At 49.9% G+C, this 27271-nt stretch overlaps 11 protein-coding genes across 11 annotated transcripts; 5 read left to right on the top strand and 6 right to left on the bottom strand.

Annotated features, from left to right (window-relative positions):
• Positions 1-1729: 1729 nt before the first annotated feature.
• On the bottom strand, positions 1730-4915 carry BDV37DRAFT_290994 (uncharacterized protein; the record flags this gene model as incomplete). The annotated part of the gene is made up of 11 exons (XM_032088844.1): positions 4441-4915; positions 4260-4381; positions 4057-4203; positions 3878-3998; positions 3315-3830; positions 3177-3267; positions 2581-3122; positions 2433-2521; positions 2315-2385; positions 2165-2257; positions 1730-2099 (listed from the first exon to the last, which is right to left on the bottom strand). The coding sequence occupies exons 1-11, from the start codon at positions 4721-4723 to the stop codon at positions 1730-1732; spliced, it is 2445 nt and encodes an 814-aa protein (XP_031944490.1). The 5' UTR covers positions 4724-4915.
• Positions 4916-6194, top strand: BDV37DRAFT_28536 (CSN8/PSMD8/EIF3K family protein). The gene is made up of 2 exons (XM_032087709.1): positions 4916-5276; positions 5521-6194. The coding sequence occupies exons 1-2, from the start codon at positions 5107-5109 to the stop codon at positions 6104-6106; spliced, it is 756 nt and encodes a 251-aa protein (XP_031944489.1). The 5' UTR covers positions 4916-5106; the 3' UTR covers positions 6107-6194.
• Positions 6195-6575: 381 nt separating this feature from the next.
• On the bottom strand, positions 6576-8158 carry BDV37DRAFT_28540 (small subunit rRNA maturation protein TSR4). The gene is made up of 2 exons (XM_032087719.1): positions 7905-8158; positions 6576-7836 (listed from the first exon to the last, which is right to left on the bottom strand). The coding sequence occupies exons 1-2, from the start codon at positions 8028-8030 to the stop codon at positions 6679-6681; spliced, it is 1284 nt and encodes a 427-aa protein (XP_031944488.1). The 5' UTR covers positions 8031-8158; the 3' UTR covers positions 6576-6678.
• Positions 8159-8182: 24 nt separating this feature from the next.
• BDV37DRAFT_241137 (putative prenylcysteine lyase) lies at positions 8183-10288 on the top strand. Its single transcript, XM_032081148.1, has 2 exons — positions 8183-8659; positions 8716-10288. The coding sequence occupies exons 1-2, from the start codon at positions 8518-8520 to the stop codon at positions 10218-10220; spliced, it is 1647 nt and encodes a 548-aa protein (XP_031944487.1). The 5' UTR covers positions 8183-8517; the 3' UTR covers positions 10221-10288.
• Positions 10289-10455: 167 nt separating this feature from the next.
• Positions 10456-12599, bottom strand: BDV37DRAFT_28364 (glycine hydroxymethyltransferase SHM2). Its single transcript, XM_032087337.1, has 4 exons — positions 12362-12599; positions 12250-12300; positions 11829-12193; positions 10456-11766 (listed from the first exon to the last, which is right to left on the bottom strand). Exons 1-4 carry the CDS (start codon positions 12395-12397, stop codon positions 10806-10808), a joined length of 1413 nt encoding a protein of 470 aa, XP_031944486.1. The 5' UTR covers positions 12398-12599; the 3' UTR covers positions 10456-10805.
• A 729-nt stretch (positions 12600-13328) lies between these two features.
• Positions 13329-14492, bottom strand: BDV37DRAFT_28316 (RNA polymerase II mediator complex middle subunit MED9). Its single transcript, XM_032087236.1, has one exon. It carries the CDS (start codon positions 14313-14315, stop codon positions 13653-13655), a length of 663 nt encoding a protein of 220 aa, XP_031944485.1. The 5' UTR covers positions 14316-14492; the 3' UTR covers positions 13329-13652.
• A 244-nt stretch (positions 14493-14736) lies between these two features.
• On the top strand, positions 14737-17091 carry BDV37DRAFT_290990 (2,3-bisphosphoglycerate-independent phosphoglycerate mutase; the record flags this gene model as incomplete). Its single annotated transcript, XM_032088843.1, has 4 exons — positions 14737-14767; positions 14831-15568; positions 15625-16207; positions 16275-17091. The coding sequence occupies 4 exons, from the start codon at positions 14737-14739 to the stop codon at positions 16483-16485; spliced, it is 1563 nt and encodes a 520-aa protein (XP_031944484.1). The 3' UTR covers positions 16486-17091.
• A 35-nt stretch (positions 17092-17126) lies between these two features.
• On the bottom strand, positions 17127-17723 carry BDV37DRAFT_280075 (tubulin-binding prefolding complex subunit YKE2; the record flags this gene model as incomplete). The annotated part of the gene is made up of 4 exons (XM_032086481.1): positions 17127-17186; positions 17253-17313; positions 17376-17571; positions 17663-17723. 4 exons carry the CDS (start codon positions 17721-17723, stop codon positions 17127-17129), a joined length of 378 nt encoding a protein of 125 aa, XP_031944483.1.
• A 235-nt stretch (positions 17724-17958) lies between these two features.
• Positions 17959-20246, top strand: BDV37DRAFT_28447 (AAA family ATPase VPS4). Its single transcript, XM_032087504.1, has 4 exons — positions 17959-18498; positions 18568-18900; positions 18959-19409; positions 19468-20246. Exons 1-4 carry the CDS (start codon positions 18200-18202, stop codon positions 19687-19689), a joined length of 1305 nt encoding a protein of 434 aa, XP_031944482.1. The 5' UTR covers positions 17959-18199; the 3' UTR covers positions 19690-20246.
• A 299-nt stretch (positions 20247-20545) lies between these two features.
• BDV37DRAFT_280073 (putative spindle-pole body protein (Pcp1)) lies at positions 20546-24363 on the bottom strand (the record flags this gene model as incomplete). The annotated part of the gene is made up of 3 exons (XM_032086480.1): positions 20546-20783; positions 20847-23698; positions 23761-24363. 3 exons carry the CDS (start codon positions 24361-24363, stop codon positions 20546-20548), a joined length of 3693 nt encoding a protein of 1230 aa, XP_031944481.1.
• A 330-nt stretch (positions 24364-24693) lies between these two features.
• BDV37DRAFT_28303 (putative regulatory factor Sgt1) lies at positions 24694-26785 on the top strand. The gene is made up of 3 exons (XM_032087197.1): positions 24694-25003; positions 25073-25272; positions 25326-26785. The coding sequence occupies exons 1-3, from the start codon at positions 24739-24741 to the stop codon at positions 26697-26699; spliced, it is 1839 nt and encodes a 612-aa protein (XP_031944480.1). The 5' UTR covers positions 24694-24738; the 3' UTR covers positions 26700-26785.
• The last annotated feature ends 486 nt before the right edge of the window (positions 26786-27271 follow it).

Here is a 27271-nt window from a genome sequence, read left to right as displayed (position 1 = left end):
GCCCCATGTGTGGTTCAGACTGAAACGCAAAGCCCGTTCATCATTAAAAGTTCGTGTAGTGGCTCCATCTCCAGACCGACCTGACCGATAGCAGTCGGCAGGTATTATGTCGGTATTTTCCTGAATCATGACGTCGTACCGTTCGTTCAATACAGTTTAATAGTGACAGCCTCCGGGCATTCCACAGCACCTGACATCCCAGCCAAACCCGGAAAGGGGTTGAGTTTCCATAAATATATTGATACTTCCCACGTGCTCCATCCATATCATCTCAGCTGAGGTAGACCTTCGCTGGTCTCCTCACGCTCGGTTTCTCCACGTACTCATAGTACGTTGGACTTCGTCGACGTCGATGCCGGTGGCGAGTCTCAGTTCCTCCACCACCATAGCTGCTATAACCATAATCGGGCTCTCCGCCGCCCTGGGCCCCGGGTAACGAACACACTCTCCAGAGCCACAGAAGCAATAGCGTGCCCGCGATCGACCCAATGACGATTCCAGCAATACCCCCACCCGAAATGCTGTCGGGACAGTTATCAGAGGCTTGACGGGCCTGAAGTAAGAAGGTTGGAGCCTAAGTATAAATGTTAACAGGGACCATTGGTATGGAATGATCAGAGGCTGGATTATCCACGGTTCCTGGTTCGGGCCGATATGGAGGGATCCATGGGATCCATTCGCAACTTACCATGATGGTGGACCGATAGCAAGTTTACTCTAATTATTTATAGAGTCTGAGAGGCATGGAAATGGTAATGACCACCAGGACAAAATACCCAAAATATATGAAGCTTCCGCACAGCATCATCGATATGCGGATTTTTCACTCACTGACGTCAACCACACGTCTTGCGAGGGTCACAGATCCTGCGACGATCTCTATCGCCTAAAGCAAGGCCATTGACTTCCGATCCGTGACTTCCTTCCAATAAGAGGACACAGCGGGCTGTCTTAGCTCTTTTTTATCTTTTATTCACATGCAGTAAGCATGCCGATGGCGCTTCCGCTTCCATGTGCCGTTGGATGCAAATCGGAGGGTTGGACCCGCATTCTTGATTGCACTTTAGGAAGTTTTCTCCAGAGGATGAGGTTGCCCCACGTTCTGATTATAATATCCCTCGGTTACTTCCTCCTTGTCTTTTGACGACAGCCTTGCTGGAGCAATGGACATTCTCCCAATGCCGCCGATATATCGGATGTTGGATAGTCGCGGGAGTGACGCAATCTCGGCAAACAAGGCTCGCGAATCCTTCGACAACGGCCGATCGCCCAAACCTGACCACTGGCTGATTGACTTCGTGTTGACTTAAGCTTATTGTTAATCATCACTACGTCAATCCGATGTTCCATCGATAGACGGCAAAACGTCTAATCTGCATTCGTATAGTGCCCGCGCGCTGGAAGTTTGTCTAGGAGAATGCGCCAACAAAGCGAAGATCGTATACATTAATCAACCACAGCCTGCACAAAAAGGATAGGGTATGTTATTAAATCCTAGAGATTCATCCATTTTAAAGGGAGTTACCAGTGAATGGATATCGAATTATCAATACGAAATCCATACGGAACTACGGCGATCCGACCACCCTACTGTACTATTAGTAGTACGGAGTAGACACCCCTCATATATTTCTCGTTAGATTACCTTGTGCATTAGGTCATTGGCAGCGGCAATCTCATTATAGATACTATATTTAAATTTAGCACGCCAGGAGATCTCTCTGCCTTTTTATATCGTCATGTGTCCCGGTGAAGGGGGTACGCTGCCGGTCTCCCAAGCCTTCATCTCAGAGCCAAGTTCGAACTCAATGCTGCCACCTTGTTCCATGAGATCTTTGTGCTCGAACCAGTTCTTCTCCCAGGGCTGGCCATTTATTTTCACGCTTTGCACATAATACCCCTGATCTAGCCCTGTCGCAGTGATCCGCAAGGTCTGATTCCCATTAATGGTCATATTGAGGTCGGGAAACCATGGAGACGAGATCAAGTACACGGGCTGCGTGACAACTGGGTAAATCCCAAGCATCTGCCATAGAAGCCATGAGTTCATTGCCCCGGCGTCACTGTTTCCGGGGACACCGTAAGGGGCATCTTTGAAGCTAATACACAAGTTCGAATTAGCACCGCATGTTTGTAGTAAAGTATCTTCTGGTGTCCCCCTTACTATTGGGATCCAAGACTGCGGGATCTTTGCACGCTCTTGGCTTGTTTATTGATATAGTTGTAGAGGTAAGGTGTAGCGAAGTCAGGCTCGTTCCTTTGTCGAATAGGTTAGCTAGGTCCAGCTTGTCCCAGTGCTACAACCCTAACATACCCAATGTTGATAAGTGTGGTGATACCGGCACCATTGGGGCCCAAATCTTGAACAGACATGTTCGGTTTGAACTACGCGTGGTGTAAGCGCCCGTCAACTGTACTCTTGGGTCTCTTACCATAAGGTCTAGGCGGGTCTCGAAGGTGTCAGTGCCGCCCATGAGTTCAATCAGTGTCTCCATGTCATGCGGGATGACAAAGGAATATTCTAAAGCAACATGATCTCAGTGATCATCCCTTAGACCAACAGCAATGATTGCAACTCACCCCATGGTGTACCCTCATAAGTATAGGAGCTCCACTCGCACTCATCGCAGTATAACGGATCGTATCCACTACTGTTGAAGGTACCATTGGAAAATTTTGGTGCCACAAACCCTGTGAAATTTAAACTCTGCACGTCTGGATTCCAAATCTTTTGCCACCCTGCAGACCGATTGAGGTACTTCTCCCGATCACTGGGCATTTCGCCCGCTGCAACCTGACTGAGAGCGAAGTCATTGAGGCTGTACTCAACAGTCCTGGAAATACAGCGCGTGTTCCGGTCTTGCGATACATAGCCTAGCTCAATCCAGTCTCCTAGGGCTCCGCGGCCTTCCTTCGTGCTTGCGGAGAAGTCTGTGGGATCGTAGGTATTGTATGGAATAACCTCAGCATCTGTTTTCATTGCTGCATAACCATCCGTCCAGTTGATCGCGCCACGAAGACCTTTGACGTATGCATCAGCTAACATGTTATCAGCATCCGAGCCTCCCTGAACCAATCCATTCCAGTTTCCGGATCGCCCATCTGGTAGAAAGCCCTGGTATCTGTGTATAGTGGTTAGGCTCAGGTTCAGTCTTTCCAGGTGATAGACCTCCTACCTCCAGATATCAATAAGACCCCGGATCATGGACTCGTAGTAAGAAGGCTGAAATATATGATAGAAGCTAATTGTACACCGGAAGATGTCCCCTAGTCAAGATTTAGCCCAAGCTAACTCAAGTAGGGTATATACCTACAAAGAGTGTAGAAATCATCCCAAAAGGGCTCCTCCGAATGCCAAAGTGGGTTCTCGCCTGTCCTATCGGATGGCATCAAGTGCATAAAGTAAAGGGAGCTGTATAGTAGTCGCACGTGTGTCTGGTTCGTGGTACTATCAATGGGCACCCTTATTTTACTGAAGACGTCTTGATTCCATTCTTCTACTGCCGATTTTACTGCATCGCTAAGATCCCATGAGGGGATTTCGGATTGGATATAAGAGCGAGCTTTCTCGGTGGATATGAACGAGATGCCGACCTTTGAACGGATTTGTGATTCTTCCACAAGATCCCAGCGAAAAAGCGCGCCTACCCGGTCATTCATAGGTCCTGAGCTTGCCGTATCCGACTCGTTACCATAGGTTGGATAGCTCATTCCCCCATTCGAGAAGGTTTGATACTGCCTCATTGGGTCGGTGTTTCTACCTGTAAACGTAGTGGCCGATGCCGGGGTTTCGGAAAACTCCCCGTAGAAGTAGACAGTGAACGGGGCGCCTATTGGTATTCAGCATAGATTCGATATCAATATATGGACAACCAACCATTATTCCAGCCGCCAACATAGGTCCCATATCCGCTATATTCTTTACCATTTTCATGAACTTGAACCTTTCCACCAATATAGTATTGGCCATTCGGGTCACTTGGTGATCCAGGAAGGTACTATAAGGCAGTAAGATTACGCACTAGAACTGAATCATTGTGGCAAAGGAGTTTGTACGTGCGAGACATCAACCAAGACATATTTCTCGCCTTTTGGGAAAGAGTACTGCATGATTCCGGCGTGGCGGGATGCCGATAATTCCACTTTTATGCCATTTTGTAGTTGAGTTTTGAAATAGCCCACACTAGCGGTGTCTTGGCCGACCTATTCGCCTGTAAACTTATGAATGAATGATTGATATAATTAGAGCATAGCTATACCCTCGGTTGGCTATATGTGAGATTATCGAGTATATTCACTGGCGACGACACGTCGGTGAGAGGCATCTGTGGGATAATCCCATATTTCGGTGCGCCTCCAGTCCCGCTCTCGTGCATCATGCCTGCATAAATGTTCAGGTCTTTGCGAGCGAATAGGGAAATTCATGCTAGGGATACATACTAATGGCGGTCACATTCCCATCAGGGGTCCAGCCACCGTTAAGCACTGCAATCGACCAATTTGCAGCTGTCGTGTCAATCCCAACCTTGGTTACGCCAAATGGCCGAGCACCACCAACAAAAATGTCTCCTCCTCCATAGCCTTTCCCGGGTATGGGACCTTCAGAGCCTATTAAAGGGTTCACATATTGTGAATAATCAACGGACTGAGCCGTTGCTGTCGTCATCAATCCCAGCAACAAGGGGGCTAGTGGCTGGGTAAGGCAAGATATAAGAAGTCGCATGGTGCACGCTCACTTGAAGGCTTTCCACCATCCGAAGAGAAAAGAGACTCCCAACTGAAATCATTCTCCCGAGGTCACTGGACCAGTATTTATAACGTGTCTAGCGGGGTTTACCTATAATGCGGAGTAATCAGCAAGATGGTTGGATATACTTCGATCTACATACCAATCGGAGAAACATGCCGTTCTGGGGCTCCGATGCTCCGAGTGCCCGCACATCGACATCGACACAATCGAAAAATCCCACCAAAAAAGCCATCCCGCAGTCCGATTAGTACCACGCGCTTCGCTATCGCCCGTTTCCGTTAAGGTCCACACTGAAATTCCCATCCGGGGTAACTTCTTTTCAAACGATCTTTTCAAGGAAACCAGAAATCGTCAAGATGGGTGTCGCTTTCGACAAGTGTGAGACTCGGCCGGCCAATATCGATGCCATCCTCAACGGCCTGGACAGATACAACCCCGAGACGACCACCGTTTTCCAGGACTACGTTGTACAACAGTGCGAGGACAGGACATTCGATTGCTATGCCAACCTGGCATTGCTGAAGCTGTGAGTGCATGCGCTTGATTGTTTACGCAATTGTTCCGAGAGTTTCGACAAATTCAATACCACCGGGCTTCAATGATGGAGAGATACTTTTATTATTATCACGTTTCCTATTAACGGACACCTCAAATTGAGGGATGTCGAGGATTACATACTTCTGATAAAGCCCTCAAAATCATTAACTGTCGCTGAATGAGTTTACTGAACTTTCTCGTCGTTCTCGCTAACTTAAGCACCTCCTGGGCAGCTACCAATTCAACCCCCACCTTCTCCAGGCTGAGACCGTCACCAACATCCTTGCTAAGGCGCTTACCGTTTTCCCATCCCCTGCTTTCTCTCTTTGCCTCGCCCTGCTCCCCGCCCACACTCAGCCCTTCCCCTCCAACGCCGAGGCCCAGGCCGCATCTCAGACCTCCGACTTCGTTGAATCTGTTCAGAAGCTCGCGCGCCTCTCCACGCTCCTTGAGTCTGCCCAGTACGCTCAGTTCTGGTCCACCTTGAACTCCGATGATCTCTACGCCGATCTGACCGCCGATGTCGCCGGCTTCGAGGAGCTGGTCCGCATCCGCATCGCTGTTGAGGTTGGCAAGGCATTCCGTGAGATCAACGCCGAGGTTCTCGAGCAATGGCTTGACTTGAGGAGCCGTGAGGCCCTTGAGAAGTTCGTCGCCGAGGTCTGCAGCTGGGAGGTCGACAAGTCCGGCCCCAACGGCACTGTTGTCAAGGTCCCCACCAACAAGGAGAACGAGGCCCGCAGCGAAGTCAAGAGCGAGCGCGTCGGTGTTGAGATGTTCGGCCGTGTTATCAGACGGGGATTCGAGCAGGCTGCTTGAGCGGAGTCTCCTCTAATCGAAAATCTAACCGTGTCTCTTTCCTTTTCTTGCTAATATTATGCCTCGAAGATCCAACCGTGTATATGGATCTTCGCTTCGCGTCTTTTCTTGATTGAAAAGGCTCGTAAAAGGATTATGTCCGCTTCAGACCCACGAAACGAGCTCGGAGCCCAAGATGATGATGACGGGGATAGACCTGCATGAGGAGGGTTGGGAAGTCAGGACCGGCGCATGTGGCGTTACGTGTTTGCTCGACATCACTTATGTTTCTCATCATCATGATGTTGTCTACGTGAAAAACAACTTTTCTTTCTCTCCGTTATTTACTTCTTTATATTCGAGAAGATATCCCATAGAGCAAAGATGACTGAGAATTCTTAGTAACTGGGGCCGTTTTGCATCTACTCCAGTAGGAGATCATGTGTCTAACCGTAATACTGAGCGAGCCACCCTGCATAGCACCCCGTCTGCATAGGATACACGGGGAAAAGTAGATGTAAATGTTTGAACTTGAGTTGATAGTGTCTATGCGGTCATAAGCATTATAGGACATCAGTCATGAGCCTGTACGTTTATTTCGATTCTTCCCACTGCACTGCCGCCCACTCCTCACGCCAACCGACTTCCCCAATTTTCTCGGGGCCACAGTCCTTGCTGCAGACACCAAGAATGATGGTTCCCCATTCCATGCCATCATCCTTGGGGCCCAGTCCAACCCCCTCACGGCCATCCTCCAACATGCTGATGGCATGAGGCACGAGCTGCAGCTCGAAAACACGCTGGCTACCACAGTATTCACAGCGTGGCATGCGGCTCGGACCTCCAGTAGTAGTCACCTTAGCGCCCAAGGGAGGGTTCTTGGGGTCATAAAGAAGCTTTCCGACGGCATCGGTGTGAGAATAGAGGAGGGGAGAGCCACGGAATTCATATCGCAAAATCTGCTCGGGGTTATGTCCAAGACGGGTCGAGAATTTCATGAAGACTTTGTCCAGTTCAGACTCTAGGGCATCCTTCAGGTCCGCGCCCGAGCCACCATTGGCATCATCTTCGGTGTTATCAATGACAACGTTATCGGGAATTTTCGGGGTAGGTGGACGAGAAAGCGTTTCGTACTCCGCATCTAAATAGTACCGTTTGTACGGTGAGGGGAAGTCGGACTGCGGAGGCCAAGGGGCAGCGGGGCCGGCGGCCTCGGGTGGCTTGATAGTCGGGGGCGGGGAGGAAACTCGAACTTTGTCCGCAAACGATTCGGAAAGGGAATTTCCGGACGGGTTCGATGAAGCCGCTGGTTTGGCCGGTTGGGGTGCTGCAAGAGGGGCAGCGAACGGGTTGCTGGCTTGTGCGGAGGACGAACTGGTCGAGAAAGGGTTCTGGTTCGCAGAGACGCTTCCAGTGAGAGAGGTCGCCCCGAACAGGCTTGCTCCAAGATCCGGCTTGGGAGCCTCAGCCTGCTTCTTTTGCTCTTCCTTCTCCTTTACTGATTCCTGCTTTTCCTCCTTCTTGGGCGCTGGCTGGCACTTCAACTTCCGTGTAGCGCGTAAGGCTCTGATACTGCCGGGCTTGCGATTGCACGGTTTTCTGGGGCAGCCGAAGATATACAGTCGTCGCTCATCATCCGGGAAGTGGTCGGGGAGGTCACCATGCAATTCGAGGAGGAGGATCATAGGGCTGTTGCAGACTTTGCAATTGGCGAATTCGCCTGGGGGCGGGGTCGAATCGTCCAGCCATGTCTGGAGTCAAAGGTGATCAGTATTTGTGTGCTCATGATATATCCATTGAGACTAAAACAGTCACATACTGGCCAACCTCCGAGGTGACTAATCGAGTCATCTAACAGCTCCTCCGAAGCGTATCCCAAAAGCACACTGGTCTCCGTGAAGTCCTCTTCTTCAAACCCCGACGAGTCGCTGTCATAAGGATCCATAATTGTGAGGTTAATATGGTGGCGAGACAATTGGCGAGGAAACTAGACTAGGAAGTAGACTATATTAATTTATGAACAGCTGACAATAAGTGTGCACAGAAAGTGTCAACATATAAAAGCAATCAGCCCCTCCATTCGTCCAGTAGAGAAAAAAAAAAAAGACAGTAGAAAAAAGATTAGGCCGATAAGCGATACGGGGTTCACGATACACTAGTCCAGTTGGGGACTAGCCCCGATACAACCCCGTACCACTCTGTGATTCGTCACCAGCTCTGTGCCTTGTTGTCTGACGTCTCTCATTCTCTATCTCTCTGCAACTGCCATCCTTCCTCATATCCTTAAATCATAACATTAACCGCAATTTATCAGAAGAACAGTGTAGTGTGGCTATTGAGTATTGAGCAGTGCAGTAGTGCACGTTCCATGATCGCTTGGATACTTTGCCGCTAATACGGAGTCCTCACAGTTTAGTGCCGTTCATTTGACCATGGCGGTCTTTGTTAAACCTTCATTCTGGCTATTAGCCATACACTATGTCATAGCACTGTGTTTTATTTCACTCGGTGATGCCAAGGAGCATTCATTCACTCAAGCCTCTGATACTGTCCCTAAGCGAGTGGCAATAATCGGTGAGTACTTAAGCTCGGGCTAACATTGGTATACTAGAGGCTAATGAAGCTCACAGGAGCTGGAGCTGGAGGGTCTTCCACTGCATACTCTCTCCGCAAACATGCAGATGCATCCTCAATTCCAGTCAATATCACTGTCTTCGAACGTGATTCGTATGTGGGCGGTCGGTCAACCACAGTAAATGTTCTAGACCATCCGGCATATCCCGTGGAGCTAGGTGCATCGATCTTCGTCAAGGTCAACTACAACCTCATGAACGCATCCAAAGAGCTCGGTCTGTTTGTCGATAGTGCTGACGCAGCCCGGCCCAAGGAAGCTGATGATAGTATCGGCGTCTGGGATGGGAAGCAGTTTGTCTTTGTGCTCCAGAATAACAGTTGGTGGAACATTCCTAAGCTGCTCTGGCGTTACGGCTGGGCACCCATTCGGACCCAGAACTTGATGAAAAGCACAGTCAACAAGTTCTTGAAACTCTATGAAGAACCAATGTTTCCCTTTAGGTCCCTGACTGCCGCAGCCGCCGCAGTGGGCTTGCTAGACTCAACTTCAACCCCCGGTGACGTTTTCCTCAAGGAGAATAACATATCTCCTGACTTCTCTCGGGATATCATACAAGCTAGCACACGGGTCAACTACGGACAGAATCTGGGTCTCATACATGGCCTCGAGTCTATGGTGTGCATGGCCACAGATGGAGCAGTGTCTATCAAGGGTGGAAACTGGCAAATCTTTCAAGGAATGCTGAAGGCCGCGCAAGCCGATGTTCGACTAAACCACACAGTGACATCCATTCAACGTAATGCCGATAACACTTTAACTCTAACTTACAAGGCCAACAACTCGAAGGAGCAGAGGCTCGTTTTTGACGAAGTAGTGATTGCTGGTCCCTTGCAACATTCCGAGCTCTCGATCACTCCTCCCGTGGAAAAACAGCCGGATGAGATTCCTTTTGTAACACTCCATGTGACCCTATTCTCCTCACCACATAAGCTCTCACCCAAATTCTTTAACCTCCAAGGGGCCAGTGCCCAGACCCCCGAAACTATTCTTACCACCGTTCCCAGCGACCTGGACCTGGGCTCTGAAAAGGCAGGAGTGGGTCCAACCGGTTTCTGGAGCATCAGCACGCTCCAAACAGTGGACCACCCCCCGGCATCCCCAGACCAGAACTCGTCGAAACACTACGTCTACAAGGTCTTTTCACCCGAGCGGCTATCAGCTGACTTCGTAAGAAGCATCTTGGGTCTGAAGAGCTCATCCGATCCTGTAAAGAACAACTCGACTATTGGCGATCTCTCTCGACAGGATATCAGCTGGCATCACGAGAAGATCTGGTATCCTTACCCGTTCCTCTACCCACGAGTCACATTCGAAGAGACACTCTTGTCCCCGAATATCTGGTACACCGGTGGGATCGAGAGCTTCATCTCTACGATGGAGACAAGCGCGCTGATGGGTAAGAATGTCGCCACGTTGCTCTTCCAGTCATGGCAGGAACAAAAAGAGGGAACTGTAGATGATGACCCCGTCGTGGGCTGGGAAGAAAGGGTTGAGTTGTAGGTGGAGATAAACTATCGGCGAGACTTGTTCTGGGCTTAATAGTCTTTTTCTTTTCTTTTTTTTTTTTTTTCACTGCGTGTATCATTCGGGGTTTACTAAAACGTCTGTGGCATAAATTGCGCGTTGATATGATGGCATGACTGGTTTGTGCTATACAATGTTATCTAGATGATTCAAACTTGACGTCGCGATAGAGCCCTAAGGCAGGAATAATAATGAATATCCTTGGTTCTCTACATCTTCATTGCTTACGTTACAGTTCTGGGGGTTACTGGGATGTAACTTTGTGAGAAAAATTCATTAATGTATATTTAAAAATGTTCGTGAATGGCAAGCATATCCATTTAAGAGCTGGAGGTCCAGCCCGATGATGTAGACATGAACTTTTGTCCTGTTGAAGAGGTGTTGAAAAAGCCATCCAATGCTATTTTGTTCGTTCACATACTCATATCCCGTGACCCGCGTAAGGTTGAAAAAGCAGACCGATATAAACCCCTAGTAAAACACACCCAATCCATTTTAGACGCAAAGATGTTGAACTCGCAAGACTAAACAAATGAAACACAGAAAATTTTGGTATCACATTTAAACGGGGAGAGGGAAGGTGGAAGCCCAGGCGGCAACCTCCTTGCGCAGCTCCAGGATCTCCGGGACGGTCTCGGAAGCAACCTTGGCCTTGAAGTCCTTGAGCTTGTTGGCCTCCTTGGGGAGCTCGGCCTGGACATCCTTGCAGATCTTGACGGCCTTGTCGATGTAGTGAGCAATGCGCTTGAAGTCCTCCTCACCCATACCACGGGTGGTCATGGCAGGAGCACCAATACGGATACCGCAAGGAGTAAGGGCAGACTTGTCACCGGGGATGGAGTTCTTGTTGCAAGCAATGTTGATCTGCTCCAGGACAGCCTCAACACGAGCGCCGTCCAACTTATGGGCGCGGAGGTCCACCAGGACCATGTGGCTGTCAGTACCGTCAGAGACGAGCTTGTGGCCCATCTGCTTGAACTCGTTCTCCAGAGCCTTGGCGTTGTTCAAGACCTGCTGCTGGTACTGCTTGAACTCGGGGGTGTCAACCTGCTTGAGAGCAACAGCAAGGGCAGTGATGGTGTGGTTGTGGGGACCACCCTGGTGACCAGGGAAAACGGAGAAGTTGATGGGACCCTCAAGGTCGTACAGGATCTCCTTGCCAGTCTTGTCGGTGCTGCGCACACCCTTGCGGAAGAAGATCATGGCGCCACGGGGGCCACGGAGAGACTTGTGGGTGGTGGTAGTGACAACATCGGCGTACTCGAAGGGAGAAGGAATAACACCGGCAGCGATCAATCCGGAGATGTGGGCCATGTCAACAATGAGGTAAGCGCCGACCTTGTCAGCGATCTTACGCATGCGCTCATAGTCGATCAAGCGGCAGTAAGCGGAGGTACCGGCAACCAAACACTTGGGGCGGTAGAGCTCGGCGTTGGCCTCCAGGGCATCGTAGTCAATGATACCAGTCTCGAGGTTGACACGGTAGGGGAAGGTCTCGAAGTAAGTAGAGACGGCGGAGATCCTGTGCAGTTTTCAATTAGCAACGGAGACGACGAAACCACTGCTAGACGATGTGAAACCTACTTCCTGGCGGGGGTCTGGTAACCGTGGGACAGATGGCCTCCGTGGGGGAGATCCAGACCCATCAGGCGGTCATGGGGGCGCATAAGAGCCTGGTAGACCTGCAGGTTGGCAGGGCTGCCACTCAGGCACTGAACGTTGACACCCCACTTGGCAGGGTCGAGGTTGAAGGCCTTCAGGGCACGGGCCTGACATGTGAGCTCGATGGCATCGATGTGCTGGTTACCACCGTAGTAACGGGCACCGGGGTAACCCTCGGAGTACTTGTTGGACATAGGAGAGCCAAGGGCGTCGAAAACGGCGTGAGAAGTGAAGTTCTCCGAAGCGATCAGGACGATGGATTCACGCTGACGCTGAATCTCTTGTTCCTGCAAACTGTTAGACTAGTTCAAGACCCATCTTGACTGAATCAAATCGGACTTACCATGATCTGGGCAATTTCGGGATCGGACTCAACGAGAGTCTTCTCCATTTGCTACATTGCCTCATGAGTCAGTGACTGTGGCACGAAAAATTTCAGTTGTACCAATACTCACGTCCCGGTGGGCCTGCGACAGAGCGTAGGTGGCCATTGTGAAAGATGATGCTAGTACAGCAAAGAATACTAGGGGGAAAAGATGTGTAGAGAGAGAATTGGAGAGTGAAAGGAAGAGAGAGAAGAGGAAGAAGGAGAAGCAGAAGCAGAAGAGAGAAAATAGAGACCCGGTCGTAGTATTAGTGGGGTGTTGGGTGCCTCAGGAAGACTGTCCCGCCTTTTTAACATTTTATCATATCCAATAGAAACAGGCTCGGACCAGGGATCTTACGGAGTACTTTTTCGTACTACTAACCGTGGGCGTCGGCCACCGGGAACGACATCGGAGCTCAGTTCTCCCCTCACCGGGAAACTGATTCGCCCGGAGTTGGAACCGTGAGGGGCCTCTAACCACCTGGGGTTTAGTCGTCATTCCCTTGGGGAAAAAATGAAAAAAGTATAAATGAAAAACTTAATGGAGAACTATGAGTCACATGATGATAGCTCCGTATACTCCGTACTCCATCCGGTACGGAGGAGACCAAGCCCAGCTCTCTTTTTGTTGGAGAAGATGCAAACAATGATTTCGTGCGCTTTTCGCGTTTACGAATATTGTGCAGTTGGAGATCGGGTTTGTTCTTCTCCTCATTACCTACATTACTAAGAATAATGGTTGTTAATTTTAAGGGAAAAGGAGCAAAAGAAAAGGTTAATTGTATGTATCAATTGGTGGCAGACATAACGAAACCCCATCATTTACATGGGACGAGGACCGTGGGAGCCACTGAGGGGTGAGCACGACATACTACCACCCCTCCCCGAGCAACGCATGCCAGGCGCAACGCTCTAAGATATACTATCGGGATGGTAGAATCCACCATCATGTCACTGTAATTCTTCTTTCTCTGATGTCCTCCATTTGCCATTCTAAGAAGGATGAATCTGGCCTCTTACGTGAACTCCAAATTTATCGGGGCCAGGCAGCTAGCTGTAACGAGGTCTGCCATGTAGCAACGCCATTAGGGTTCATGGAAGCCGGCATCCATTGAATGCCCCCAAGGTATCTAGCACGCTTTACTATCCCTTGCTTAGCCAGATCTTAGCAAACCGATGTGTTCGTCTACAATCCACACTGGCGCTGGGAAGCCATCGTCGGGATTTGCGAGTTGTTATCCAAGTTGTGCTTCCATGATGCATCCAATACCCTCTCTCGCTGACTGCAAATCACAAGGCAATCTCTGTGGCCAAGTCTGTTACCCTTACGGTGGGAATATCCGCCGTGGAACAGACAACCCTGTCGTGGTGGAACCCCTTCAAGCTGCTTCAATCTCTGTTGTCTCTGTTTTCGCAGGGTCGGCTCTTCTCCCAAAATCGGAGATGACCGATTTGAGTCTAGATATTCTGTGCTCAAGTTCTTTGATCTCCTTCTCCTGCTCCACAACTGAACGGTGAACATCAGGCAGGCTCTCCACCACAGCTTGTGCTTTCTGTATACGAATCTTGATGGAGCTGGCCTCGGTAGGAAGGTCTTTGATGTCTAGCGGTGGAGGCGCGTTTGAACTCAACGCAGCTATTTCGGCCGCAGCGGAGGCGCTACCTGGTGCCGCAGAGGAAACAGTGGGCATTACGCCATTGCCGTCATTATTTTGGTTCCCAGCAGCCGATTGCTGTTGTTGTGGATGAGATTGGGACTGGACTGCTGCAGTGGACGTGGTGCCGGTGGGAGCGGTAGCTGCCCCAGAGTCTTCGGCGGCTCGTGTGTCATTTGATACACCTTCCGTATTCGCCTGTGGTGAGAGTAATCGGAGAAGCAGACCGTGCAATGGCGGAATGATATCGAACGTCTGTGGAGGAGGGAAGGGGACAGGTTGTGGTACTGTTGATGGTACAGCCGTTGTATCCCTCACGATGGGCGTCTGGGGAGCCGACGATAATTTTGGCAGTGGAGTAATCGCCGCCGGGGATCGAGAAGCCATTGCGGGGACAAGTAAGGGCTTTGCGACGAACGAAGGTGAAGGTAGTTCTGATCAGGGTAATTGTTTAGGGAAGAGTCGGAACGGGTAACGCAGAACGGACGAGAACAACCGGTCGCCGCCCGTGACTTTTGACTAAAGAGAAGTGACGTCGCACCAGCAGGCCAGTTGACTGACACTCACCCTAAAAGCGTCACCGGCGGAACACCCCTCCCCCTCTATTTTCATCACCCGATACGACTGCTTCTCACCGAGCAACCTATATTTTCCTCTTTCGTCTCTTCCCTCCTTTTCTCCACCACCTTCTTCTCCTACTCTCACTTCTACTTGACCTCCTTCTTTTGGTAATTGATTCTGCCCTTTCTCAATTCCCTCAAAAATTAGTTAAAAGTTGTCCGGAAATTAACTATCTCGGCAGTTCATTATGGCTAAGGTCGACCAAAAAGTTGTCCTCAGTAAGTGCTTGCGCCGCAATGCGATCCGACTTTCCATAACAAATTGCTAACACGGCCAACCAGTCGTCATCGATGGCTGGGGTGTTGCCGGCCCCGACTCCCGCAAGGATGGTGATGCTATCCTCGCTGCAGAGACTCCCTTCATGTCCGGTTTTGCCGAGGCCGATTCCAAGACTGCCCAGGGCTACTCCGAGCTCGATGCCTCGTCGCTTGCCGTTGGGTTGCCGGAAGGTCTCATGGGCAACAGTGAAGTCGGCCATCTGAACATCGGCGCGGGACGTGTGGTCTGGCAAGACAGTGTCCGTATTGACCAAACCCTCAAGAAGGGCGAATTGAACAAAGTAGATAATGTCGTTGCCTCCTTTAAACGTGCCAAGGAAGGCAATGGTCGTCTTCACCTCCTGGGTCTCGTCTCCGACGGTGGTGTCCACTCCAACATCACCCACCTGATCGGCCTGTTGAAGGTTGCCAAGGAGATGGAGATTCCCAAGGTCTTCATCCACTTCTTCGGCGATGGGCGTGACACCGAGCCCAAGAGTGCTACCAAGTACATGCAGCAGCTTCTTGATCAGACCAAGGAAATCGGCATTGGTGAAATCGCCACTGTTGTTGGACGCTACTGGGCCATGGACCGCGACAAGCGCTGGGATCGTGTCGAAATTGCCATGAAGGGCATTGTCTCGGGAGAGGGCGAGGAGTCCTCCGACCCTGTTAAGACCATCAACGAGCGCTACGAAAAGGATGAGACCGACGAATTCCTGAAGCCCATCATCGTCGGTGGCAAGGAGAGCCGGGTCAAGGGTATGATGGCCTATTCAACGATTCGCAGTGTGCAGATGGCTGACGAAAATTGGCAGATGATGACACCCTTTTCTTCTTCAACTACCGCTCTGACCGTGTTCGCGAAATCACCCAGCTGCTCGGTGACTACGACCGCACCCCCAAGCCCGACTTCCCTTACCCAAAGAACATCCACATCACCACTATGACCCAGTATAAGACCGACTACACATTCCCTCTTGCTTTCCCCCCTCAGCACATGGGTAACGTGCTCGCTGAATGGCTCAGCAAGAAGGATGTTCAACAGTGCCACGTTGCCGAGACTGAGAAGTACGCTCACGTCACTTTCTTCTTCAACGGTGGTATTGAGAAGCAGTTCGCTGGCGAGGTCCGCGACATGATTCCATCCCCCAAGGTTGCGACCTACGACCTGGACCCCAAGATGAGCGCTGAGGCCGTCGGTCAGAAGATGGCCGACCGCATTGGCGAGGGCAAGTTCGAGTTCGTCATGAACAACTTTGCTCCTCCTGACATGGTTGGCCACACTGGTAAGTATGAAGCTGCCATTCAGGGTGTTGCTGCTACCGACAAGGCCATCGGTGCCATCTATGAAGCCTGCAAGAAGCACGGCTATGTCCTCTTCATCACTGCGGACCATGGGTAAGCGTTCACCATCCATATAGATCATCCGTAGGGCGAGCTTCCCTGCTGACTTCTTTTCTTCCAGAAACGCCGAGGAAATGCTCACTGAGAAGGGCACACCCAAGACCTCTCACACCACCAATAAGGTTCCCTTCATCATGGCCAATGCCCCTGAGGGCTGGAGCCTCAAGAAGGAGGGTGGCGTGCTTGGAGACGTTGCACCAACCGTTCTCGCTGCCATGGGCATCGAGCAGCCTGAGGAGATGTCCGGACAGAATCTCCTGGTTAAGGCATAAAGATATTTTAATATATAGATCGTCCTAACGCCACATCTAGAGATGATTCGAGCGGGTTATGAATACATGAAAGTTATGGAGTTCAAATGATTGACAGGTCGATGTAGCATAAATAGAATTTAGAGGCCATGGACATACATTCATCTTATCCTCTTAAAGCACATAAGAAGGCTCATAAAGCATTAATACATTGCGTTATGCAGCGCAAAGGCTCCCTAGGAACTACATTGACTGTACAGAAATGGATGATTGTCTGACAGCGAAGCAGTACAGCTACTGCAAGGTATCCAACCGTGTTATGTGGTAGAGAATATCGTATTACGACAATTGTGCATCGCCAACTCAAACCAGCCATTGAACAATTCCACAACACGTCCATCTTGCGATCTGCCAAATGTCAAACAACCGAGTTCGCAGAACCCCTGCCCCAGTTGGTAGCCGTTTCTAACCGATGTAGTATCATCGTGGTCAATGTCCACGGCCATGGTGCGCAAAGTGACCTGTAACCCCAAAACTGGCAAATGGGGTCACGCTCAAGCACACCAACTCCTTTTCCCAAATTTGTGGGCTTGCTTCTGCGCTCTGACCTGTAAGCGCCGAAGACTCCATTTTTATGAAACGGGTTAAATATGTGTTCAAGCTCAAGCGGAGGCGGATGTAGCTGCCGCTTGCTGTTGCATTTGGCTCTGGTATTGAAGCATCTGTGAACAAGGATCAGAAACAGCTCTTGGCCCTGTGCTTAGTCGGTATCCAGAGACACCCCTCACCTCTGCTCGCATCTTGTCACTCTTGTCTTGATTTTCCTTGATTTGTCCCTCAATCCGTTTACTGCTCACTCTGTCAGCACAACCTCAACTGTTAACCTTCCCAGACTGAATTCTTTAACGCACATCTCCTTCTCAATAAACTCAAGACGTCCATTGACAGCCATCAGAGCTTCGTTTTTATCTTGCTTCAACAGGACCGGCCCGATAAGCTTGTAGATATTCGCATCGTCATCCAATGAGTTAAACTCCTTCTGGACTCCCTGATTTTCCTGTTGCTGTGATTCAAGCTTCTGGCGAGCTTCGACAAAACTATCCAGTTCTAAGGATGACTGCCGTGTCAGTATCGGGCGCATGGTGGTCACATCGGTGCCGTAGTGGGGGGAGTTCCGGCCAAGGGTTCCCTGACATACCGGTCTGTAATTTTTGGAACTCGTCCGAGAGTGCCTGCATCTGTTTTTGTGCATCCGCCATGGTTTATTACTGTGACAAAGTTATGCAAATGAGTATCGACAATTGTGGTAGTAATAGATCAGTGGTGTGGGTTTAATATGAACTCCTCCGTACTAGAAGTGGTTTCTATGGCGGGGACTTCAGGCAAAATAGAGAGCGGAAACGGCAGAAAATGCAGGACGGTAAACATCACTCTAGGCCGCCTTTTGCCATTTCTCCCCTCCAATCATCCCGCCAAGAACTCAGTCGATTGATACCTGCTTGTATTCCTCTTGGTCCATTTTCTAGAGTCGAATGGGTCCGGCTTTTGTCTAGTCTTGATCTGTCCTGTTTCGTACCTTACCCCCCCCCATCCGTTTCCCGCATTCCAACACATCCAGGCAGACCTCAATCACTCCCCGCCTCCGGCCTCCTCCCTCTCTCCACACACCGAGACGATCCCTCCCTACGGGCTCCATTAGCAAACCCGGAGTACGCACAAACAACCCCGAACAATCATGAGTAACACGGACTTTCTGGGGCGGGCGATTGACGCCGTGAAGAAGGCCATCGAGCTCGACAATTCGGGCGAGTACGAGAAGGCTTATCAGGGCTACTACGCCGCACTGGAGCTATTCATGCTCGCCCTGAAATGGGAGAAGAACCCCAAGTCCAAGGAGATGATTCGCGCGAAAACGGGCGAATATCTAGATCGCGCAGAGAAGCTCAAGACCCACCTTGAAGCAACGGAGAGTCGGAAGAAGCCAAGTGCGGTAGGCGCCAACGGCAAGGTGGCGCAAGGCAGTGGGAAGGGCGAGTACGTATTCCAGTCGTCTCCATACTGTTTCTGTATGGATAGTGGGTGCTGATATATGCGTGGTTTTAGCAAGAATGAGGACGATAACGAAGACGCTGATTCGAAGAAGCTACGCAGCGCCCTTGCTGGGGCGATCTTGTCGGATAAGCCGAACGTGAAGTGGGAGGATGTAGCAGGTCTCGAGAGCGCCAAGGAGGCATTGAAGGAGGCGGTCATATTACCTATTAAGTTTCCCCATCTGTTTACGGGGAAACGACAGCCATGGAAGGGCATCTTGCTTTACGGGCCTCCCGGTACCGGAAAGTCGTACCTTGCCAAAGCCGTGGCCACGGAAGCAAACAGTACATTCTTCAGTGTCAGTAGCAGTGATCTAGTATCGAAGTGGATGGGTGAGAGTGAAAGGTACGGTCTCTGGGCGGACTCAGCGCATGTGTTTCGGGCACTTTCTGACGCATAACAGGCTCGTGAAGCAGCTCTTCAATATGGCCCGAGAGAACAAGCCCGCTATTATCTTCATCGATGAGGTGGATGCCCTCTGTGGCCCTCGTGGAGAGGGAGAATCAGAGGCATCTCGCCGTATCAAGACGGAATTGCTGGTTCAGATGGATGGTGTAGGAAAGGATTCTAGGGGTGTTCTAATTCTGGGCGCAACGAATATTCCATGGCAATTAGATGCGGCTATTCGTCGCAGATTCCAACGGAGAGTCCACATCAGTCTTCCCGACATCAATGCACGAATGAAAATGTTCATGCTAGCTGTCGGGCAAACACCGTGTGAAATGACACAAGCCGATTACAGAACACTGGCGGAGATGAGCGAGGGTTACTCCGGCAGTGATATTAGCATCGCTGTTCAGGATGCACTCATGCAACCGATCCGTAAAATTCAAACAGCCACGCATTACAAGAAGGTAAGACCACATAGATCGGCTTACAAGTTGAACCGCAAGATGGCTAACTCGTCACCAGGTTTTGGTTGAAGGGCAAGAGAAATTAACACCATGCTCTCCAGGAGACGCAGGTGCAATGGAGATGACATGGACGAGTGTGGAAGCAGATCAGTTGCTGGAGCCACCGCTCGTTCTGAAAGACTTTATTAAAGCAGTTCGCAACTCGAGACCCACCGTCAGTCAAGAAGACCTCCAGAGGAACTCGGAGTGGACCAAGGAATTTGGCAGCGAAGGCGCTTAGGCCAAATAACAAATCCTTGCCCTCTATCCTTGAAACTATATTTTGCTATACCAGTTCCTTTTTGCATACTTACCCCGTTCTTCATCTCTCTTGGATTGAGCGAATGAGAGATATTCCACGTTTATACATCTCACATCATTCTCTCTCAAGCGGCTACCTTGCAGGTCCTATACACGTCCCTCTTATATTCACCCTTCCCACGACCCCGGTGTTAGAAGCGTTACCGTTGTTCGGCAAGGCGAGGCCAGGCGTTACAATTCCGTTTTGAACTAGTTTGGGCTGAGTTTGTGTCTGTTCAGTGTCAAATTCGTTATGTTGATTTCACGAATCATATGTCTGAAGAATAAAGTCTAATGAACAATGCTTATCTGTTACATCCTCATCTTTGGCGTCGAATGTCAGCTTAGCTCATACAAATCTGCAATTCTGATTGTTGGTGACTAGATAGCTACTATATTCATACAGAAGACCTGATCGATGGTTATCCAAGAGCGTGAACTCTTGCAATTACACAGGACAGTTAGGTAAAAAGAGCCAAAAACCAAACAACAGCCATAGATCACAAGCTTCACATTTCTCATTCAATTATCCTGATCATCAAAAAAACAGCAACCCGTACAGGCTATAAAATATATGCAGAATGTTCAGACAACAGCAAGACAGGCTAGCTATAAGTCCTATCCATCCTTTCATCCAACAGTCAAAACGCCCCCGTAAACAGAATCAGCGGAGTAAAGAAAACCTAGAGACCGATATGAACAGATTGGGGAATCACTTGGAAATAAGTCGTAAGCCAAAGAATGAACTGGTTATATCGAAACAAACGCAAAAAAACAAAACAGAAGTAGTACGGCAATTACACCGATGCCTTGCTACTCGACGCCTCTCTCCTCTTCAGCACCTCGTTCTTGGCCCGTTTGAGGCCCTCGCCTATTTTCTTGGTCTTTTGCCACTGCTGGCCCATGCGCTGCATCCGTACAATTGCTTTGACCATGAAGATGCCGGTCTTGAGCTTCTGTCGTGGGCTGCGAAGCATACTGCGATCACGGGGCTTAACTCCCATCTCGGAGATCATTCTGAGGTCGGCCTCGTTACTGCAAGGAAAAGAAGTTGGTTAGTTGGTAGGCCAATGGAAGAATAGTTGGATTTTCACGTACCATGCAACGCGGACCCGCTCTCCAAGCTCCATCAGGCCCTTGCTCCAAGCCAGGTCACGTCGGAACTTCTCCTCTCGCTTCAGCCGAGCACGAAGCCAAATGATCTCCTTGCCTAAGCCCAGAATCTCCTTGTCGTGTCTGTTCTTGCTATCTGATTTGGAGCCGGCCTTCTCCACAAGTTGGTTGTAACGTTCTTGAAGAGATTCCAAGTCTTTGATGGCCGCCTCGGCCTTTCGTGCACAGAAGGCGCGCTCCTCCCGGATCCTGCGTACTTGGGCTCTTAGTTCACTCAATCGCGCATCCCGCTCGGATACCTTCAGGGCCAAAGACTCGGCCTCAAGAGTAGACGATCTCAGCAGCTCGTGCAGATCTCGCTGATCTTCCTCCCTCATTGCAGCTCGCTCGAGGTCTCGGTTCTTTATTTTCAGTTCTCTGAGCGTGCGATGCGCCTCAGATAGTTGCTTTCGCAAGCTTCGTAGCTCTTCGTGGAGTTTATTAGATGGTGACGCATGAGGAGAGTGGTCCTCAAATTTCCGCATCATAGTATCGTGCAACTCTCTCTCAAGCTCGGCGATTCTTGATTTGCAGCTTCGGACGGAGGCCTTCTGGTCTGCTTCTCGCTGGAGGAGGGCCTTCTCTCGTTTCCGCGCCTCGTCTAGGGTATGACGCAGCATCGAGAGGTCGTCTGCGTTCGGGGTCGAGTGTTCATGTTCGCCTAAAGGCTGGTTCTCTAGAAGTGCCTCTAGTTCCTGTACTCGCCTTTCGAGACGCTGTGTTTTACTCTTTGCCGAAGTCAGTTCCCTATCTTTTCCACCCGAGGTTGCTTGCAGCTTGTCTTGAAGTTGATCGATCTCAATCGCAAGACGATTTTCTTCCATCGTAGCTCGTTCAACTTCAGAGCTGAGCTGCTTTTCAAGCGCCTCCTTCGTTTCCACAAGCGATGACTTCTCCTCCCTCAGCCTCTTGAGCTCGCCTTCGAGACGCAGGGTAGATTTGCGGAGCTCAACCTTTTCTTTATCGTACTTGGTAGTGTCGTCAACTTGATGCTGTGCTTGGTCGAGCTGAGACTGGAGCTCATCACGCTCAGCCTCGAGATCAGCCACCGACGTCCGTAGGTCATGTAATTCGACATGAGCATTGGCCAACTGATCACGAAGTTTTTGCTTTTCAGATATCAAGTTCTGCAGCCTGTTGTCATGATCGCTGGAGCCTTTCTGCATTCGTCCCTTGGCGTATTCTCGTTCTTCCTCCAAGTTCGCTTGCAAAACCACGACCTCATCCTCCAGAGCCTGTACTTTTTCGGTCAATGCTGCCTCTTCGCGTTTGGCGAGTCGAAGTTCTTCTTTAACTGAAAGAAGCTCAGTTCGCTGGTCATCAATAATTTGTCTCTTTGATAAGAGCTCATCGTTCAACTCCTTTACTTGGCGACTTAAGACCGCTTCCGAATTAAAGTGCCGCTCTTTCTCGCTATCAATAACTTCCTGAAGCTTGGTTTCTTTGCCCGTAAGAGTATGTTCAACTTGCTCAAGCTTCTCAATAGTACGCTTGAAGCCAGCCGCTTGGTCTTCTGCTCTGTCCTTCTGAAGTTGCAAAGCTCGTTTGGTGCTTTCCCATCTGTCCTGTTCCAATGCAAATTGGCCTTCTTTATCTTCAATCTCATGATTGAGAGCCTCGATTTCTTCCTGGAGTCTCTCAATCTCCTCTCTATATTGGGTGCGAATGGTATCGGCGTCCGCCAGGGCATGCTCTTTCGCATCATTGATGGAGTGTTGGAGCTCTCGTATCCTGGCTTGCGCCTGGGCTAACTCATCCTGCAGGCCACCTGATTCATCGGTTAAAGCGTAATGGCGTGTTTGGAGAAGCTCCTTTTCCTCTGTCTTACGCTGAATCTCATCGAGCGCTTCTTGCAATTGAGCAGAGAGCGTGTCGCGTTCCCGCTGAGCTACATTTCGTTCATGTATTGCTAGTGCAACATCGTCATGTAACTTCTGTCCTTCATCATTTATGCTCTGCTGAGCCCGTTGGTACTGTTCTTCAAGGTGGGATTCATTCCGGGCCTTCCTTTCAAGCTCTTCTTTCAGTACGCTGTTTTGCTCTTGCAGTGTCCGGAGCTCTTCTTCCAACTTATTTGATTTTTCTTCTAGTTGGCGAGTCAGCCCCTTTGTACTAATGGATTTGTTCGCCATCTCATCGTGTAGCTCTTGCAAGTTTCTCTCGGCCTCCTCCTTGTCGCTCCTCGCACGGCTTTCAGATTCCCTTGCCTCTCGGGCTTCAGACTTTGCTTGGTCAAGAGAGTCATGTAGCTCCTCCATCTGCTCCTTTGCGCGTTGAAGTTCGGATTCAAGTTCAGCGAGTGCTCCATTTTCCTTGCTATCCTTGTCTTTCAACTCTTCAAGCTCCTCATCGCGCTCGTCAATCGTACGCTCTTTTTCTCTGAGGGAGGCTTCCAGGTCCTCGATCTCATCGCGGAGTTTTTCAATCTCCTCTGATTGTCTATCCTTCGCGTCTCGAAGTTCTTCCTGGAGTTCTCTGACTCGATGATCTTTCGATTCCAGTTCCTCCCGCATCAGATTCATTTCGCGCTGTGATGTTTCATCCAATTGACCCCTCCGCACTTTCTCCCGGAGTTCTTGAAATTGTACGCGGTAGGCTTCGAGATCGCGCTCTGCCTGTTGGAGACTCTTCTTATATCGGGAGATATCTCGTTGCATTGTGAGCTTCGACACCTTGAGCTCGGTGTTTTCTTTAAGTGCCGCTTGGTTGTAAGACGGGCCTGCTTTCTCCAGTTGCTCTTGCAAATAGTGAATCTTTAACTTCAGGCCGAAGTTATCCTTGTCTAGTTTGTCGATTATCTATAAAAGTCAGTTGCACTATTTCACCCCCTATGGAAACAACACAAGGAAGAAATGCTCACCTTTTCCTGTTCCCTCAGGGTCATATTCTGCCCATCGTTCAAGAGACCATTCCCGCCTCTACCCGACAACCCCGGAAGGGGTGTACTTTGCACACTGCTGCTCGCAACCTGCGGTAGCGGCGTGGGTTGGTCATCGGTTTCATCCTCCTCGTCGATACCCGTCATATCGTAACTCGGCAGGCCGGGGGTATGGATATTGCTGCGGCCTTCCTTCATATATCCTGGGGTTTTGTGACCGTTGCCCCTCGCCGTAGACATGTTTCGTAAGAAATTGTTCTTTGCAGCACTCCGCATCAATGGAGTAAATTCGCCCTTGGGTGGTGCTGCGGTCGGAAGGTGGTGCTGGCCGTTCAACGCGTTTCTTGTCGATTTTGAACCGGTGCCTGCACGCGGTGTACTGAGTTTGAATCCGCCGGAGCTTCGTCTCCGATCATCACCGAGTCCTTTCAGAAGGTCTTCATCTTTCGAGGGTGTCTGGAACGAGTTCTCGACCGAATCGAGCGCCGATAGGTTGTGCCGTCCGACGCTGCGAAAGCCATTGGTCAGGTAAGTCGCGTTTCCGTCGACTTCGGTGCGCGGTGTGTCGATGTACGGCACCACCATTGTCAAGGCGGATCACGCGAAAAATTCGTAAGAGTTGAGGTGTTGAATTGACTCAATGTTTTTGCCAGCGCGCGATCATCTCTAAATCTTGGCGCGTGTGAAGGGAAGCAACACTAAAATGCAGTAAAGTAGATTAGGATTAGAGTACAAGCCGTGTATGCGGCATTACGAGGACGTGTTTTGGGCGGTGAGGACCCACAACCGTTGGCTTGTTGATATCTAGCCGGAAAAGGCTTAGTTTTGAGGTCACGGGTGCCGGCCCGGGAGATTCGCCGCGTCTCGTTCGGTATGAAGTCATTGCCAGTAATTTTTCTTTTGATGGAGCGAAACTGATTCCTTGCGCCTGCGAACGACTGGCGTGTTGAAGTTGTCACTATGCCACCCATGTCGCAGGAAGACCTAGAATGGTTTAAGTCCACCTTTCATCCCATCCCGAAACCTGAGCTCCCCGACGATTGTGTGGAGTATTCGCTCTATCATATCTCCTCCGACCCCTCCCCCGCTATCATCGACGAAGTCGCAGAAACGAGATCGCGCTTGGTGGAAGTACAACGTACTGCAGCGGAATTGACAAAGGACCTCCTTAAAGACTATATATGGCAGAGAGAAGGGTTCCGCTTGGAGATTACTAAGGAAGATGGTATGTGATTGCATCTTTCACAACTAAGGCGAAACCACAGGGCCATGCTGATGATTTAACCATAACTAGGAATCACCTTTCTGCGCGGACGCACCAATTTCGGCGACTCGATCGAAGATGAATGGGTAGTCGTGTATTTACTGCGCGAGCTTTCGAAAAAGCATAAGGATGTCTGGGTCAAGGTCACGGATGGTGATGGGCAGTTCCTTCTCATCGAAGCTGCAGGGACACTGCCGGCATGGCTGGAGCCCGAAGTAGCAGATAATCGAGTAAGAAGATCATTGTTTGTGAGTCCGTTGCATAGTGCTTATGATCTCTGTAGGTGTGGATACATCGTGGTGAACTTGTTATCATCAAGCCGAAGAAACAAAAGGGCAAAGTGACGGAGAAGCTATCCCTTCCAGATTCGAGGAAGATCATCGTCGAGGAACCTGCACGGCTTATGCGCTCAGCAATGATTCAGGAGGAGGCATTCTACCGATTGCGCAATTATCCCCAGCAAATCCGCGAAAACCTTCACTCCGCACTGATTAGGATCCCACGCAAGATCGCCTACTTATTACACCAGAAGCCCGCCTATATATCATCAGCAGTGGAAGCCTTTTATCTAAGGGACCCAATTGCATTACGACCTCTCCGAGCTAAGGAATCCGATAGTTTCGTCTTTAAGCCACAGGATTTCGTCACGGTCAGCGTCCGGTTCACTAGAGTCGGTTATGCCCAGCTCAAAAGCCAGGATTTCCCAGTGCCAAAATTATGGGCTGGAGTGTTACCGTCCAAGGATGATCAAAAGGCTTATGACAAGGCAGAACTGGGTATGAAACTTGCCTGTGGATTTGAAATGCTTCTCACCGACCCACAAAACCAAGACAAGGCCGTCGTGAGGGAGATAAAACTTGTCTTGGAAGATATCGAAAGCGGAGATGAGTATCTGCCTACCGATGAGGAGATCTCTACCTGGGACAAAACAGAGGATGACGAAAAGTGGCTAGACATCAGTTTTGAGGATCTCGACAGGGAGCTGAAGGGGAAAGGGAAGGAAAAGGATGACGGGAAACTTCCCAAGGGAAATTTTGGCGATGCTAACGCCCAAGAGAATCTTCAGCGCATTGTTGCACGCTTTGAAGAGTTTCTGAATAATGACTCAGCTGGTCTCGATGGGGCTGACTTTTTTGACGATTATGGCTCTGATTCCGACAACGGTGATGATGATGACGATGATGAAGTAAGCAGTGATGGGGAGGACAAGGAGGCATCCTTTGATGAAGAGGAGTTCTCAAAGATGATGAAAGAGATGATGGGAATGCCCTCGGCATCTGGTTCCAAGGGCTCATCTCGGCCATCGATGCCTCGTAGTCGAGTGGAAGAACTAGATGCTGAATCTGAAGATGATACCGAACAGATACAAGAGCTATCACGGCAGATGGAAGCCGAGCTGAGAGGCACGGGTGTGCTTGACCTGAATCGCCCCGGTATGGCATCAGCAGGTAAGCAGGCATTGTCTGAAGGAAAGCCAAGCGAGGACCATGATGAAGGTGAAGGGGAAATACCCGACCTTGAGGATGGAGATATCGACATAAATCTCGCGAAGAACTTGCTAGAAGCCCTACAAAGTCAGGCGGGTGGTGCAGGGCCCGCACGAAATATGCTGTCTATGTTGAACTTGCCTATACCGAAGGACGATCGTGGGCGGTGATAGTGACCAGCTCAGCTACGAAACTTATCTCACAGATAGCCTTCAACTCCACCCAGATAACCTGAAGGTTGCTCCAGGCGACTGTTCGACTAATCACTAGCTCGTGGTCTGTCGTAAAGTGATTCGCCTGGTCTAATGTCTAGGAACAGCCATGCTTCACAACCGTTTGGTTTAGCATTCTAATAGATCGCGCCTTGGCCGTTTCGAAAGACGTACAGACACAAGGCGCTGCTCACCAATGTTAGACCATGGTGTATGCTGTTGGGGGCACTTTGCTCTTAGGTGTGCGCATTGGGCTCTTTGCAGCTGCAGCGAGATTGCATAGAACCCTAGAGTGCACCTGCTTGCTATAAGTACATACATATATATCACTCAAGATACAAAAGACATGACGATACTTACATTGCGATAGCCCAAGCAGGACTTCTGCATGCAGGTTGTTGTCCAAGAAAACAAAAACATCTTTATTTTTTTCACCTCGGGAGGCAAAATTGTACAAATAGTAGTCTGACAACGTTCAAACAAATCTTATGTATATAATTTTCCATGATCCTTTTTCTGGATTCTTAGTT

The sequence above is a fragment of the Aspergillus pseudonomiae genome (genome assembly GCF_009193645.1).
Source record: "Aspergillus pseudonomiae strain CBS 119388 unplaced genomic scaffold BDV37scaffold_12, whole genome shotgun sequence".
Lineage (NCBI taxonomy): Eukaryota > Fungi > Ascomycota > Eurotiomycetes > Eurotiales > Aspergillaceae > Aspergillus > Aspergillus pseudonomiae.
Note: the sequence above shows the minus strand (reverse complement) of the source record. Positions and strands in the feature narration are given on the sequence as shown.